We start from the raw sequence: 17496 nt of genomic DNA on the forward strand, positions 1-17496 counted from the left end.
TACTGGAAGAAAGCCTTATTTCTAGCAGTTGGCCCTGTGGGCCTTTAGAAAAGTGTCTGGCACTAGCAAAACACTGGGCATTTCTTTCCACCATTTGGGTAGATCTACAATAATTGGAATGTGGAAAAGGTTGCCCTGTTTTGATCATTTCCAAACCCCATAGAGTCCTCTTGCACAAAGGCTATTTAACTGGACATTTGTGGATGTGTGGGAGTATGAATGCAGCAAGCACTCATGATTTAATCCTGTGAAAGGACTAGGTCCACATCCAACTTTTTTTCTTTTATGGTCTGGATCTCTGCCACATGTCTACTGAATAAATTGGCTGTAACGGAGCAATTTCTGAACCAAATTACTCCAGCCAAGGCATTAGCCAGCACAATAAGGTAAGCAAGGATAGGCTACAACTGGTTTCTAGAAGTGCTTCCCTTAAAATGGTTTTATCAGACAGCAAGTTTAGAAACTAAAAATTATTCTACAATTGGCTTTAAAATGATTTTGTTTTAAGATTATTTTTCACTCTGAATTTCTTTCCCATTTTTTAATCTGTGGATTTACTAAAGATTAACTAACTGCAAGATAATTCAGCTGATCAAGACTGTGCTTCAGGTTGGTATAGTTTCTATGTAATCTATTGTTTAATTGTAATATTTAAAGGCTTACAACAAACCCAAAGGAGTTACTGATCACCTTTGCTAAATAGGATTTTTTCAACTTGAGTATAAACTGCTCCTCCATCTCATTTAGTGAAAAATGCCTGTCCCTTCTCATGAAGAGATTTAGTTATGAAGTTACCTTGGGTTTATATATAGACTGAAATAACATTTGGATCATGTTGCATTGGAAGTGAGTTCCAAGGCTTTTAAATTCTGCTTTTATATACAGTATTCTATGTTAGTTTACAATAGAAATACTATCATTTTGTGTGTTGGGGAAATGGGAGCAGCTGCTCAGGGCAAAGGAGAACTGTAGTGGGGATAAGGAAAGCTGCATAATCTGGATCTGTCTTGTCCCCTCCTTAGATTCACCCAGATGCGGCGAATGCATCAGGCAAATTTTTCTAACGCTCTCTTCTTCTGGGATGACCCCGTTGAAATCAGTCAGGGGATCTGTTCAGATTTATTTGGCTGCAAAATCAAACACTTAGGCAGCCCAAGTTAATCTTCTTTGCTCCCTTGTATACTCAGCTTATGTTAATACAAACAGAACAGCAGAGGTGGTTTTACTGCTCCTGGAGCAAACTATGTATCAGACTTCCCACCCTAAGCAGTACATAGTTTTCTGGTTAAGGTAGTGTATGTGTACAGCATGGTCTCTCTGAGAGGGTTGGGGGGCGGAGGGGAGAAGGGGAGGAAAGAAGGAGGAGAAAATGGACAGGAAGAACAAAATAACAAGGAAAAAAAGTGTGACAAAGTAGAAGGCCAAAAAAATTACACAGGAAAAGAGAGACAAAATAGATACAAAGGCTAATAAAAGCCAGGAGTAAGAGACAGAAAATAGAAAAATGCAGAGAAGGTGATAACTGCAGGGGGATGTCTTGGTGATAGTGGTGGGGAGATGAGGTTAAGAGTGTGCCCGTCAGTCTGTCTCAATGGGTCTGTGAGCAAGTCCAGTTCCAAAATCCTTGTCATAATCAACAAGAGCTCCTTTTACTACAGTTGTAAAAATGTTTTTTGGGGAAAAGGCTTGGTTATTTATTCTACAAGGCCAACAAAAAATGAAGCTCCATCGAAGCTCTATTCGACATTGGTGAGGCCTCATCTGGAGTACTGTGTCCAGTTTTGGGCCCCACACTTCAAGAAGGATGTGGATAAATTGGAGAGAGTCCAGCGAAGGGCAACAAAAATGATTAGGGGTCTGGAACACATGACTTATGAGGAGAGGCTGAGGGAGCTGGGATTGTTTAGCCTGCAGAAGAGAAGAATGAGGGGGGATTTGATAGCTGCTTTCAACTACCTGAAAGGGGGTTCCAAAGAGGATGGCTCTAGACTGTTCTCAATGGTAGCAGATGACAGAACGAGGAGTAATGGTCTCAAGTTGCAGTGGGGGAGGTTTAGATTGGATATTAGGAAAAACTTTTTCACTAAGAGGGTGGTGAAACACTGGAATGCGTTACCTAGGGAGGTGGTAGAATCTCCTTCCTTAGAGGTTTTTAAGGTCAGGCTTGACAAAGCCCTGGCTGGGATGATTTAACTGGGAATTGGTCCTGCTTCGAGCAGGGGGTTGGTAGCTCCAGTATGTTAGTGACTAAAGAGTATTGTTTTTGTAAATTTCTTCATAAGCACAAGTTAGCAAGCTTATTTGGAAATTCAGATGCAATGCAAATTTTAATCAAATGCATAAATTATGTGGAATGGTTTAATAATTTGGAAATGTGGGTGAATGTTATTGGTCAGAAACATTGTTTTGCTCAAAAATGGCACGTATGACAGTCAAACATTCCCAGGAAAGTTTTCAGATCCTACTCCTTGCAGGCTAACACTGTATACCTCTCTGAAAGTGGAAATATTATTGCTGTGAAGACAAAATACACTGTGTCTTGAACCCCACTTTAGGAATTTAGAGGGGGCAACCCAAGATAGCAGTAGTGTATTGTAAACAAGTTTAAATGAGTGTTTAACTGTACTATAATATCCTACTGGCTTCCTTTATAATGTGATCACTAACAATGACAGTGCACAGTATGCAATTAACTAATTCCTCATATTTTCAGCTTTGAAAATTTTCGACTGCATTAATACAATTGAGTTAACTTAATCTGACTGAAAAGCCCCATAAACACACAGGCTAACATGTTTGAAGCAGACAGATAAGGTGGGTGAGGTAATATCTTTTATTTGACCTACTTTTGTTGGTCAAATAAAAGATAAGAACATAAGAATGGCTCTCCTGGGTCAGACCAAAGGTCCATCTAGCCCAGTATCCTGTCTTCCAACAGTGCCCCAGAGGGAATGAACAGAACAGGTAATCATCAAGTGATCCATGCCCTGTCGCCCATTCCCACCTTCTGGCAAACAGAGGCTAGGGACACCATCCCTGCCCATCCTAGCTAATAGCCACTGATGGACCTATCCTTCATGAACTTATCTAGTTACTTTTTTAACCCTATTATAGTCTTGGCCTTCACAACGTCCTCTGGCAAGGAGTTTCACAGGTTGACTGCGTGCTGTGTGAAGAAATACTTCCTTTTATTTGTTTTAAACCTGCTGCCTATTAATTTCATTTGGTGACCCCTAGTTCTTGTGTTATGAGAAGTAGTACAAACCATTTCCTTATCTACTTTGTCCACACCAGTCATGATTTTATAGACCTCAATCATATCTCCCCTTAACCGTCTCTTTTACAAGCTGAAAAGTCCCAGTCTTATTATTTTCTCCTCATATGGAAGCCATCCCATCCATTCAGATTTATTTGGCTGCAAGTTTAAACACTTCAGTAGTCCAAGTTAATCTTTGCTCCCTTGATACTCATCTTATATTAAAACAAACAAAACAGGGGCAGTTGGTTTTACTGCTCCTGGAGCAGTAAAATACCCCTAATCATTTTTGTTGCCCTTTTCTGAACCTTTTCTAATTCCAATATATCTCTTTTGAGATGGGGTGACTACATCTGCACACAGTGTTCAAGATGTGGGCATACCATGGATTTACATGGAGGAAGTATAATATTTTCTGTCTTATTATCTATCCCTTTCTTAATTATTCCCAGCATTCTGTTCACTTTTTTGACTGCCACTGCACATTGAGTGGATGTTTTCAGAGAATGATCCACAATGTCTCCAAAATCTCTTTCTTGAGTGGTAACAGATAATTTAGACCCCATCATTTTATATGTATAGTTGGGATTATGCTTTCCAATGAGCATTACTTTGCATGTGTCAACACTGAATTTCATCTGCCATTTTCTTGCCCAGTCACCCAGTTTTGAGAGATCCTTTTGCAGCTCTTCACAGTCTACCTGGGTTCAACTATCTTTAGTAATTTTGTATCATCTGCAAGTTTTGCCACCTCACTGTTTACCCCTTTTTCCAGATCATTTATGAATATGTTGAATAGGACTGGTTCCAGAACAGACCCCTGGGGGACACCATGATTTACTTCTCTCCATTCTGAAAACTGACCAGTTATACCTACCCTTTGTTTCCTATCTTTTAACCAGTTATCAATCCACAAGAGCACCTTCCCTCTTATCCCATGGCAGCTTACTTTGCATAAGAGCCTTTGGTGAGGGACCTTGTTAAAGGCTTTCTGAAAATCTAAGTACACTATATCCACTGGATCCCCTTGGTCCACATGCTTGTTGACCCCCTCAAAGAATTCTGGTAAATTGGTAAGGCATGATTTCCCTTTATTAAAACCATGTTGACTCTTCCTCAACAAAAAGAAAAGGAGTACTTGTGGCACCTTAGAGACTAACAAATTTATTTGAACATAAGCTTTCGTGAGCTACAGCTCATTTCATCGGATGCATCCTCTGGCAAAGAGTTGGATCTGATGAAGTGAGCTGTAGCTCACAAAAGCTTATGCTCAAATAAATGTTAGTCTCTAAGGTGCCACAAGTACTCCTTTTCTTTTTGCAAATACAGGCTAACAGAGCTGCTACTCTGAGTCCTCAACAAAATATGTCTGACAAGATATTACATCATCCACCCTGTCTCTCTAATATCCTGGGAAAACTACAACTATACTGCATACGTAATTGAATCTGGGATGATTTGAGAGTCCTGACTGGCTTCATTGGAGTAGTTCCAGAGCATCACTCAGTGACAACTGGTGGTAGCTCTGGGATCCCCATCCTGGGTCTCCGGTTATGAAGGACACCGGTCATAGCATAGGTGCAGGCAGATGAAGCAGCCTTACCTGCCCCAGAGGTCTCAGCCAAAGTCACACAACCCTATTCCCACCACGAGATATTGGTGCAGCACACAGGGAAACCAAGGCACACACAGTATTCATGCAAAAATATTAAAACTCACATTGGCTCAACAGTAAGACTCACATACAACACAACGTGGGAAAATCCCCACTTAGTCACAATGTCCATGAAAGCAAAACACTGGAGTAGATCATGCAGAATCAACTTCAGATTATCAATTACATAAAACTGAAGAGTTAAACCAGCAACCAGTCCCTCCCCTGGAATAAGTAAGATAGCCCTTCATCTTAAATTAATAAAGAAAATTAATCCCGTATCCAGACAGAATCACCACAACGCAATCTTTCTTGCTTTTATGGCTGCAAAAATATCAATCAATTCTGTGAAGTCCAACTGCTTACCAACTGGACATTGAACAGCGCGAAAGCACTCAAGCGCTCCTGCGGCATTTGAGACTGTAAATATGTCCTTATGGGCATTACCTTGGAGAAAGAGGCTTCAGCTAAAGCCATTGAGCGATGAGGTGCTCAGCCCACACCCCATGAAAAGGTCAGTACGTGTCCGAGAAGCCAGTTAGCCTGCCTATTTGCACAGGGAGGGTGGGCTAGCCCTAATGAGGGATAAACAGGAGTGGGGAGTTAGATGGGCCCGGGCCGCGGGAGCTCGGGCTCCAGGCATATTCAGGGCCGGGGACTCTGCCCCACCAATGTTGGGAGCCGGGTCTCTCCCGCAGCCCCGCCTGGAGCGTCCCCCGGCTCCCGCCCGCCTGCGCGCCTCCCCCGGGCCCCAGAGCGTCCCGGCCTGGTTGAAAGCGGGCGGCTGCCGTGCCGTGCCGTGCCGCTCCGCGCTGCTCTCCCTCGCCCGAGCTGTCGGCCGCTGCGGCTGCCCACGGCGAGGCTGCAGCAGGGGAGCGGCGGCGGCAGGCTGGGGCAGGTGGCTGCTGCCGCCGCAGCTGAGGAGCGGGAGGGGGCACACGCATGATTGGTAGCCCGCCCCGCCCCTCCCCTCCCCAGCACCCACCGGGAGGCAACACCAAGGGGGCTTCCAGCTGGGAGACGTCGGGAGTGGACCGGACTCACCTGAGCAGCTGCTGGGGCTGGGGTGAGTGTTTGACCCTCTGATCTGCCCCAGCCCACAGTCACCGCTCCTGTCCCATGCTGGGTAAGGGGCAGCCCCGTTCCCCGTGAGGCTACGGTGACAGGCAGCAGGGGAGGAAGCCACATGTAATGGCAGCTCCCCCTCCCCCCCCCCCAGCACCCACCCACCACAGGGGAGGTGAGGGAGGGGGGGCCTTCCTGGACCTGAGCAGCTGGGGCTTGGGTGAGTGTTGTGACACCCTCCCCTCCCCGCTTCTCCCCCTGCCACGCAGCCACCACTCCTGCCCCACACTGGGCAAGGAGCAGCCCTATCCCCCACCCCCAGTGAGGGGCAGCAGCAGGGTAGGAGGCCACATGTGATGGCAGCCTCTTCTCCCCCCCCCCCCCTCCCCTGGCACCCGCCATAGCGGGAGGTGAGGGGGCTTCCTGGACCTGAGAGGGGCCCTAGGAGCACGTGCAGTGACAGTGGTATGAGGTAAGTGTGTTGCCGGGGTGGGGTAGGGGGGAAGATGGGGATTCCTCCTCCGGAGCTTGCTACTGCTGGCGGGAGAGGGTTGGGGGGAGTTCTCCTCTCTGGCCCTAGCCCTGGGGCAGCCTGCCTGCACTTCAAGTTAGTCATCCCCAGCCCCATCCCACCACAAAGCCCGTGCCCCTAGCCAGAGCTGTCACCCCCTGTACCGCAGCCCCAGCCCTGAGCCCCCTCCTGTACCCCAACCCCCTGCCCCAGCCCAGACCCCGCACCCAAACTCTCTCCCAGAGCCTATCCTCCGCACCCCTCATCCTGCCCCAGCCTGTCCTCCGCACCCCAATTTCCTCCCAGAGTCTGTCCCCTGCACCCTAACTGTCTGCTCCAGCCCAGACCCCACGCCCCAACTCTGCATTACCCTCTCACTCTCAGTCTCCAAGAAAAATGGGAAAAAGAACTTAGCCTTATCATGACAACAGAAACATGGGAGAATATCTGGCATTATTTGAAATATTCTTCAAGTTCTTTATCCTTGCAATTCTTCCAGAACAAGATATTAAACAGGCACTACTGGATTCCAGAACATTTGCTGAAAGCTAGATTGGCAACATACTGAATGTTGCAATGTAAACAGTCCCAAGCCAATCTTTCACACATCCTCTATACCTGTCAAAAAAGTGCATGTGTTTTGGAACACCATATTCAGTGCTCTCTCAAACATTAACTGTGCTATCTTTCCTTCTCCAAGCTCATGTATTTTAGGAATGAATGGGTAATACCAAAAAGAAAAGGAGTACTTGTGGCACCTTAGAGACTAACCAATTTATTTGAGCATAAGCTTTCATGAGCTACAGCTCACTTCATCGGATGCATTCAGTGGAAAATACAGTGAGGAGAGTTATATACACACAGAACATGAAAAAATGGGTGTTTATCATGCACACTGCATGGAGAGTGATCACTTAAGATGAGCTATTACCAGCAGGGGAGAGGGGAGAGAGAAAACCCTTTGTAGTGATAATCAAGGTGGGCCACTTCCAGCAGTTAACAAGAACATCTGAGGAACAGTGGGGGGAGGGGAGGAATAAACAGGGGGAAATAGTTTTACTTTGTGTAATGACTCAACTACTCCCAGTCTCTATTCAAGCCTAAATTAATTCCAATTCAGCAATCTCTCGTTGGAGTCTGTTTCTGAAGTCTTTCTGTTGAAGAATTGCAACTTTTAGTTCTGTAATCGAGTGACCAGAGAGATTGAAGTGTTCTCTGACTGGTTTATGAATGTTATAATTCTTGACATCTGATTTGTGTCCATTTATTCTTTTACGTAGAGACTGTCCAGTTTGACCAATGTACATGGCAGGGGGCACTGCTGGCACATGATGGCATATATCACATTAGTAGATGTGCAGGTGAACGAGCCTCTGATAGTGTGGCTGATGTTATTAGGTCCTGTGATGGCGTCCCCTGAATAGATATGTGGGCACAGTTGGCAATGGGCTTTGTTGCAAGGATAGATTCCTGGGTTAATGATTCTGTTGTGTGGTGAGTGGTTGCTGGTGAGTATTTGCTTCAAGTTGGGGGGCTGTCTGTAGGCAAGGACTGGCCTGTCTCCCAAGATTTGTGAGAGCGATGGGTCGTCCTTCAGGATAGGTTGTAGATCTTTGATGATGCGTTGGAGAGGTTTTAGTTGGGGGCTGAAGGTGATGGCTAGTGGTGTTCTGTTATTTTCTTTGTTGGGCCTGTCCTGTAGTAGGTGACTTCTGCGTACTCTTCTGGCTCTGTCAATCTGTTTCTTCACTTCAGCAGGTGGGTACTGTAGTTGTAAGAATGCTTGATAGAGATCTTGTAGGCGTTTGTCTGAGGGGTTGGAGCAAATGCGGTTGTATCGTACAGCTTGGCTGTAGTCAATGGATCGTGTGGTGTGGTCTGGGTGAAAGCTGGAGGCATGTAGGTAGGAATAGAGGTCAGTAGGTTTCCGGTATAGGGTGGTGTTTATGTGACCATTGCTTATTAGCACTGTAGTGTCCAGGAAGTGGATCTCTTGTGTGGACTGGTCCAGGCTGAGGTTGATGGTGGGATGGAAATTGTTGAAATCATGGTGGAATTCCTCAAGGGCTTCTTTTCCATGGGTCCAGATGATGAAGATGTCATCAATATAGCGCAAGTAGAGTAGGGACATTAGGGGACAAGAGCTCAGGAAGCGTTGTTCTAAGTCAGCCATAAAAATGTTGGCATACTGTGGGGCCATGCGGGTACCCATAGCAGTGCCGCTGATTTGAAGGTATACATTGGCCCCAAATGTGAAATAGTTATGGGGGAGGACAAAGTCACAAAGTTCAGCCACCAGGTTTGCTGTGACATTATCGGGGATAGTGTTCCTGACGGCTTGTAGTCCACCTTTGTGTGGAATGTTGGTGTAGAGGGCTTCTACATCCATAATGGCCAGGAAGGTGTTTTCAGGAAGAACACTGATGGAGTGTAGTTTCCTCAGGAAGTCAGTGGTGTCTCGAAGATAGCTGGGAGTGCTGGTAGCGTAGGGCCTGAGGAGGGAGTCTACATAGCCAGACAATCCTGCTGTCAGGGTGCCAATGCCTGAGATGATGGGGCGCCCATGATTTCCAGGTTTATGGATCTTGGGTAGCAGATAGAATATCCCCCGTTAGGGTTCCAGGGGTGTGTCTGTGCGGATTTGTTCTTATACTTTTTCAGGGAGTTTCTTGAGCAAATGCTGTAGTTTCTTTTGGTAACCCTCAGTGGGATCAGAAGGTAATGCCTTGTAGAAAGTGGTGTTGGAGAGCTGTCGAGCAGCCTCTAGTTCATATTCCGACCTATTCATGATGACAACAGCACCTCCTTTGTCAGCCTTTTTGATCATGATATCAGAGTTGTTTCTGAGGCTGTGGATGGCATTGTGTTCTGCACGGCTGAGGTTATGGGGCAAGTGATGCTGCTTTTCCACAATTTCAGCCCATGCACATCGGCAGAAGTACTCTATGTAGAAGTCCAGTCTGCTGTTTCGACCTTCAGGAGGAGTCCACCTAGAATCCTTCTTTTTGTAGTGTTGGTAGGAAGGTCTCTGTGGATTAGTATGTTGTTCAGAGGTGTGTTGGAAATATTCCTTGAGTTGGAGACGTCAAAAATAGGATTCTAGGTCACCACAGAACTGTATCATGTTCGTGGGGGTGGAGGGGCAGAAGGACAGGCCCCGAGATAGGACAGATTCTTCTGCTGGGCTAAGAGTATAGTTGGATAGATTAACAATATTGCTGGGTGGGTTAGGGAACCATTGCTGTGGCCTCTTGTAGTTAACATTAAGAAGTTGCAGTAAATTTTTAGTGGCCAAAAGAGTTAATTTGAGAAAATGGAAATCTGCAATTCCTCTCTCTCACACAGATTGGCTTAGCGAGCTCTCTTCTGTTGCAGCAATAGAAAAAATGATTTGGCCTAATAGAAATGCTTGGGGAAAAAATGAGGATGTCTGGTCACACATGAACCTACTGCATACTTTTTCAGTTTAGTATATATTAGTCTCTGATATTCCTAGGGTATGTTCTCATTTTATCTGTTTAGTCACTTTAATAATTGATACCTTGCATGACCACTATGCAAGGTATCAATGTTCAGGGTTTGTTTTGTTTCAGGTTTTACAAATGAACATTGAATTTTGTTATTTATATGGTATTTCATTTAGTTTTGTTTATTTTATATACAAACAATATCACCTTGATCAATTGGGCCATCAGCCCTCACAGACAGAGCGCAATCACAACACCCCATTCGTGGTGTTGTAGCCAGTCCTTCAGCCACCCACTGGCCAAGCTGTCAGTGGCACTGGACAGCTGATTGGCATACCACAGCACAACCCAGAACCCCTGAGCTCAAGCGATCTGCCAGCCTTAGCCTCCCAAGTAGCTGGGATTACAGGTGTGCGCCACAGCACCAAACACAAAAAATATCAATAAGGTTAAAAAAATGGAGCTTGAAAGCTCATGGGGATGTGGCCACATTGGATCTTGCCCATTCTGTCTTGTGATGAGGGGTTGCTTTGGACTTCTTCTTGGATACTTTATAAGGAAGCTGAGCTGATACATTCATCATCACCATCATCTTCATGCCAAATAGGAACAGATAGTCATTTAAATTGTCATTGTTTACCTCTCCCAATTTTAGAAGTTGCAGACATGCTCCTCTCTTGTTCAGTAAGACTCTCTTTTAGTGCAGACAGTATACTTTCCAGGCACAGCATTTGCTGTTCTGGCCAGTGCTGTGTGAGGCTTAACACTCATCAAGTGGTTTTGTCTATTGATACACAATTCTTACCACTGGGGCAGGTAAGTAAGCATTATTTATCACCAATTTATATATAGGAAAATGAAACTAAGGTCTGGATTTTGCCACTGAATCACACTACATACTTCGTTCTTCAAGAAACCACATTGGCTACAGCATTGTGGCCACTGATGCACTAAATCCTAAATAATCTCTTTCCTTCTGTACCTAGGACAAAAAGCCACCTAGGCTTGCTGATGTTGTATAGTAACAACTCTGGTAACGTGCCATTTTCACTTTTCAGCCCCAACAGACACTTCTGCTTTTTGGATGGCAGTATGGTTGATAGTTTCCAATATTACAGTTAATGAATGCCACCTGACCCCTTACCAACATGACGCCATGCTTGGTGCCACCAGGGTGGTGCCAACAGTATACTTCCCTATATACTCTGTGGGATGTTTTCAGTCTGACTCCTAAAACTCAGTTTTAGGAATCTACTGCAATACTTCATGCTGGACTTCATGCTAGAATGCATGTCAGCTCTGATGTAATAGGCTCCATGGTAACCACTGATCTCTCAGATTTTAATCCAGACAAGTTTGACTTTACTATTTAGTAGGGCTGTCGATTAATCACATTAATTAACTCATGCAATTAACTCAGAAAAATTAATTGTGATTAAAAAAAATTAAATGTGATTAATCGCACTGTTAAACAATAGAATACCAATTTAAATTTATTAAATATTTTTGGATGTTTTTCTACATTTTCAGATATATCCATTTCAATTACAACACAGAATACAAAGTATACAGTGATCATTTTATATTATTTTGATTACAAATATTTGCACTGTTAAAATGATAAACAAAAAATGTTTTTCAGTTCACCTCATACAAGTACTGTAGTGCAATCTCTTTATCATGAAAGTTGAATTTACAAATGTAGAATTATGTACAAAAAAAATCTGCATTCAAAAATAAAACAATGTAAAACTTTAGAGCCTACAACTCCACTCAGTCCAACTGCTAAGAGAAACAAGTTTGTTTACATTTACAGGAGATAATGCTGCCCACTTCTTATTTACAATGTCACCTGAAAGTGAGAACAGGCGTTCGCATGGCACGATTGTAGCTGGTGTTGCAAGATATTTATGTGCCAGATGCACTAAAGATTCATATGTCTCTTCATGCTTCAACCACCATTCCAGAGGACACGCGTCTATGCTGATGATGGGTTCTGCTCGATAACGATCCAAAGCAGTGCTGACCGATGCGTGTTCAACTTCATTATCTGAGTTAGATGCCACCAGCAGAAGGCTGATTTTCTTTTTTGGTGGTTTGGGTTCTGTAGTTTCCACATCAGTGTGTCGCTCTTTTAAGACTTCAAAAAGAAAGCATGCTCCGCACCTCGTCTCTCTCAGATTTTGGAAGGTACTTCAGATTCTTAAATCTTGGGTTGAGTGCTGTGACTATCTTTAGAAATTTCACATTGGTATCTTCTTTGCATTTTCATCAAATTTGCAGTAAAAGTGTTCTTAAAATGAATATGTGCTGGGTCATCACATCACAGCACCCCGAGACTGCTATCACATGCAATATATGGCAAATGTGGGTAAAACAAAGCAGGAGACATACAATTCTCCCCCAAGGAGTTCAGTCACAAATTTAATTAACACACTATTTTTTTTAACAAGCGTCATCAGCATGGAAGCGTTCCTCTGGAACGATGGCCGAATCATGAAGAGGCACATGAATCTTTAGCGCATTTGGCACATAAATATCAGCTACAACAGTAGAAAATATAAGCAAGCAACAATTTACTAAATTTACCCCAGCTTTATCTCAATTGTTAAAACTTGAGAAGTCAATATGTTAACAATCTTTGCAAAATAAAAACTGGTTCTAATCTCTAATGCAAAGTATTGTGACTGAACTATCATTTATATTTAGGACTAGAAGAGAGTTTCAAGACAGATTACCAGGATTTTCCAGTGTCTTCAACAATGATATTGCGCTCAAGATTCCAAAAGCCTTCCGAGGTGAAGATTAGAAAACGACAAATAAGGTGTGGTAAAAATAAACAGAAAAAATCAACTGCGTCTCGGATACCAGTGGACCAGGAAACTACACGTAAATATCAAAACCTAAAGAAATCATCAAGTAAATGTGAAGGTAAACTTTTCTTTACTATAACTAAAGCGTGTGCCTGAGAGAGGTAATGTGCAAAGCAAAATTCAGGACTGAATTCAGTACTGAAATTTGGGCTGAATGGCCTCAGAAAACAGGCTGAGAAGGACATTCAGCACAGAAATACATAAGAACGGCCATACTGGCTCAGACCAAAGGTCCATCCAGCACAGTATCCTGTCTTCCAACAGTGGCCAATACCAGGTGCCCCAGAGCGAATGAACAGAACAGGTAATCATCAAGTGATCCATGCCCTGTTGCCCATTCCCTCCTTCTGGCAAACAGAGGCTAGGGACACCATCACTGCCCATCCTGGCTAATAGCCATTGATGGACCTATCCTCCATGAACTTATCTAGTTCTTTTTTGAACCCTGTTATAGTCTTGGCCTTCACAACATCCTCTGGCAAAAAGTTCCACAGGTTGACTGTGTGTTGTGTGAAGAAATACTTCATTTTGTTTGTTTTAAATCTGCTGCCTATTAATTTCATTTGGTGACTCCTCATTCTTGTGTTATGAGAAGGAGTAAATAACACTTCCTTATTTACTTTCTCCATATCAGTCATGATTTTATAGACCTCAATCATATATGCTCCCTTAGTTGTCTCTTTTCCAAGCTGAAAAGTCCCAGTTGTATTAATCTCTCCTCATACCGAAGCCATTCCATACCCCTAATCATTTTTGTTGCCCTTTTCGGAACCTTTTCCAATTCCAATATATCTTTTTTGAGATGGGGTGACCACATCTGCACACAGTGTTCAAGATGTGGGCATGTTATGCTTATAAGAAGCACACGGCATCTTTTATAGGGGAAAAGGCAATACACCGCGTTTATTGAAGATACAACAATTAGCATATACATTCAATCACACCACGCGCACACACAAACACACTGTCCCACCAACTGATGTTACAGTTACCAGTCCAGAGTTTGGATCAACCTAGTGGCCAGCTAGGTTGATCACTGGTAGGGAGGAGCTGGGTTCCGTTGGTCGCAACACGATGCTCCGGGGAAGTCTTGGCAGGACGAACCCAAAGTTTCATGGCAAGGCACCCTGTTTATATAGTGATTTTCCTTCACTGGGACCAATGAGTTTTGCACCATTATGCTGTAATCAATTGTAATTTGACGAGTGCTTGTTTTCTTAAATTGTCCTTCTCATTCTTTATCACAGCTATGTTGTCCCCATTGATAGGTGCCTGTCTCATCTTTAAAGTCGTCAATCTGCCCTCCTCTGACATTTCAATAGGGACATGTTGTACCTCCTGGCGCCCTTGCGTCTGTTTCTGGTTCCTCCCTCGTACATCTGGCTCAGCGATGGCCTTCACACTTATCTCTTAACACACACATTCCTCATTCACACACACAACAAAATTAATTTACATAGGACATTTTGAACAGGAACATCAAATTGCAATGCAAAAGAAAAACAATCCTTGCATTCTTTTACTTATTTTAAAATGCTAAACCTACAACAAGTTGGTGACCCTCTAAGATCTGTCACTGCCTTTGAAATCAGCACAGACACAGATTCTGGCTGATGCATCTTTACCAAATGACCCATTAGGCCATTCCTTTCTGCCATTCAAAAAGGGTGGCTGGCAGAATATGATCAAATCATACACCAATACATTTAATACATGTGTAACGATGCTGGCTTTGGTGGGACACAACTGAGAGTGCCAATTCAGGACAAATTGCTTAAAGCAGGGTAGTTACAGCCTAAGGCTGGGGTTTTTCCACCTCTAAGGCAAACCAAACCAGCCAGACACAGAGGACTTTGGTTTTACCCCACTGGCTAACCACAAGTCACACAAGCAATTCCGTTAGACACTCCAGTTTCCCAGTATCCCCACAAGTGCCACTCGTAATGGGGACAAATGGTTATGAAAACCAATACCCCTGTCATAAATATAAAGGGAAGGGTAACCACCTTTCTGTATACAGTGCTATAAAATCCCTCCTGTCCAGAGGCAAAACCCTTTCACCTGTACAGGGTTAAGAAGCTAAGATAACCTCACTGGCACCTGACCCAAAATGACCAATGAGAGGACAAGATACTTTCAAATCTGAAGGCGGGGGGTACAAAGGGTTGGTCTGTCTGTGTGATGCTTTTGCCGGGAACAGATCAGGAATGCAGACTTACAACTCCTATTAAGTTTGCTCAGATTTGTCCTCTAAAAAGAATGGCTCAGGTGTGGGAATCTCCCTTATGTCCTTTGCAGTGAAGACTGACTCAAAGAATTCATTTAGTTTCTCTACAACTGCCTTATTGTCCTTCAGTGCTCCTTTAGATCTCGATCATCCAGTGGCCCCGCTGGTTGTTTAGCAGGCTTCCTGCTTCTGATGTACTTAGAATTTTTTTTTAATTACTTTTTGAGTCTTTTGGCTAGCTGTTCAGATTCTTTTTTTGGCTTTCCTAATCATATTTGTACACTTAATTTGCCAGAGTTTACGCTCCTATTTTCCTCCCTAGGATTTAACTTCCACTTTTTAAAGGATACCTTCTTGCCTCTCAGTACTTCTTTTACTTTGTTTAGCCACGGTGGCTCTTTTTTAGTTCTTTTACTGTGTGTTTTAATTTGGGGTATACATTTAAGTTGAGCCTCTATTATGGTGTCTTTAAAACGTTTCCATGCGGGTTGCAGGGATTTCACTTTTGGTGCTGTACCTTTTAATTTCTGTTTAACTAACCTCCTCATTTTTGCATAGTTCACCTTTCTGAAATTAAATGCCGCCGTGTTGAACTGTTGAGGTGTTCTTCCCACCACAGGAATGTTAAATGTAATTATATTATGGTCACTATTACCAAGCAGTCCAGCTATATTCACCTCTTGGACCAGATCCTATTTAAGTATCTGGAGCAGCCTAAAAATGACCAGTTCCAGCAACAAACATTTCCCTACACACACCAAAACAAAGCTCACTACTAAAACAACAAGTCTAAATGCACTTCCTGTCATATCAGTGTCCTGAGACCTGTCCCAGAACCAAAAGTAGAACTTGAAATGTCTAGAGCAGGTCAATTCCTTGTAGGAAGAGAAGTGACGGAGGCAGGCACTCACCATATGCTTTCCTAGTCTGTTTATTCACTATGTGTGTACTCAGTTCCTGTTTACCTTAAACAAAGAGGGTAGAAGCATCAGCAAAGGTTCCCAGAAACAATTGTACCCTCACAACTCTAGCAAAAACAGAGGTTTCATTATAGTTAAATCAGTGTATAATTGGAGTAATGCCATGGTGAATTCAACCCAGTATTCTCAGCACAATTCGTTAATTCCCACTGCATTTCTGGATCCCCTGAAAGCTTCCTGTTTCTACCCTGTTCCTTCAGTTGCCTTATGTTCTGGCCAGAGCACTGAAAAATCAATGTTACCTTATGGTACTCATTTACTCTTCATCTTGTGCTGGCTCTGAAGTTACATTTTGTCCAACTTAGTAACACCCCCTTCCTCCTGTATTCCAAAGCATTAAGTCAAGCCCAAGAAGATGCTGCTTAATTCACCCAACCTCGTATTCAATGCCATGGTCCCCCTACACATTACATATCATTCTCCTGATGTCTCATGGCACTGGAGATCTATTCAGTATAGGGTATGATATAGGACAGATGAGACTTGGTGCCTCTGTCATGAAATGTCTGACTGTCTTGGGACTGTGTTTAGTATAGACTCGGCCAGTATTAAGTAAACAAACATCTTACCTTAGTAGAGGGTGAGAAAATGCTAGCCAGAGACCAGCTGTAAAATCAATAGAGCTCTAAGGTATGTACACAAACTCTTCACAGACCTCTACCCCTTTTTAGTTTGGGTTTTAATATTGGAAACCTATTTTAAAAACTACTTTCCCATTGATTAATGGGATTGGCCCCAGTATTTTCAATCAGTGCTTGCACTCTCCTTTCTGGACGTTATTCTCATTTGTCTGATGTGCTGAGTATCAATATACCCCAAAAGAAAGGTATGACGAGAGACTGAAAGAAGTGTGCATGTTGGACTTTGTTTAGAAATGTGATACATTTCTTTCCCCTGATGCTGGCTGTGTGTATGTCTCTTCATCCTTAATTGACCTTCAAGTCACCAAGGTGTGAAACTCTGAGGAGGATAATCAAGTAAAGCACATGCTCTGTTATCCACCCCCCTTTTGAGCAGTTTCAGCAATACCTCTATGCTCTTGCCAGTTTCCAGTTTGACCTACTATATCACTGATGCCTCAGATTGAGGATAATCGGGTTTTCCTTGCCATGATCCATTGCATTCTGCTCCTTTCTCTCTTTAAAATAACTGTTTGATTTTAATACTTATTTGCAAAAAGAACAGGCGTACTTGTGGCACAAGTACGCCTGTTCTTTCTGTGGATACAGACCAACATGGCTGCTACTCTGAAACCTAACATTTATTTGTATCCTGTTCCCAGGACTAGGGCTTCCTAGAATTCAAATACCTTTCCTTGTAGCACTTACCTAGGAAGATTTGGGGTCTTTCACCAGTGGTGGTTGGTCCCCAAAATAAGTGCTGGAGTTGCAGGTAACACCCCAGGCCACTACTTTGCAGATGGATCTTATTTTCAAAGTGCAAAACTGGAGCACTAGGCTCAG

The 17496-nt window shown here is 43.4% G+C and overlaps 1 protein-coding gene across 5 annotated transcripts in view; it reads left to right on the forward strand.

The window, feature by feature from the left end:
* The first annotated feature begins 314 nt into the window (after nt 1-314).
* Nucleotides 315-17496, forward strand: part of LOC311520499 (uncharacterized protein) — a 35894-nt gene continuing 18712 nt past the window's right edge. For 2 of the 5 annotated variants that reach the window (XM_084627993.1, XM_084627992.1), the window contains exons 1-2: nt 5519-5976; nt 12663-12884. In XM_084627993.1, coding sequence (XP_084484119.1) covers nt 5853-5976; nt 12663-12884 — 346 coding nt within the window. In that variant the 5' untranslated portion in view covers nt 5519-5852. Of the gene's footprint in view, nt 387-5324; nt 5425-5518; nt 5977-12662; nt 12885-17496 lie in introns of those variants that run through there. The other 3 variants (XM_084627996.1, XM_084627995.1, XM_084627994.1) reach the window with 3 other exon arrangements.

This window comes from Lepidochelys olivacea (genome assembly GCF_965140295.1).
Source record: "Lepidochelys olivacea isolate rLepOli2 genome assembly, chromosome: 5".
In the NCBI taxonomy this organism is placed as follows: Eukaryota; Metazoa; Chordata; order Testudines; family Cheloniidae; genus Lepidochelys; species Lepidochelys olivacea.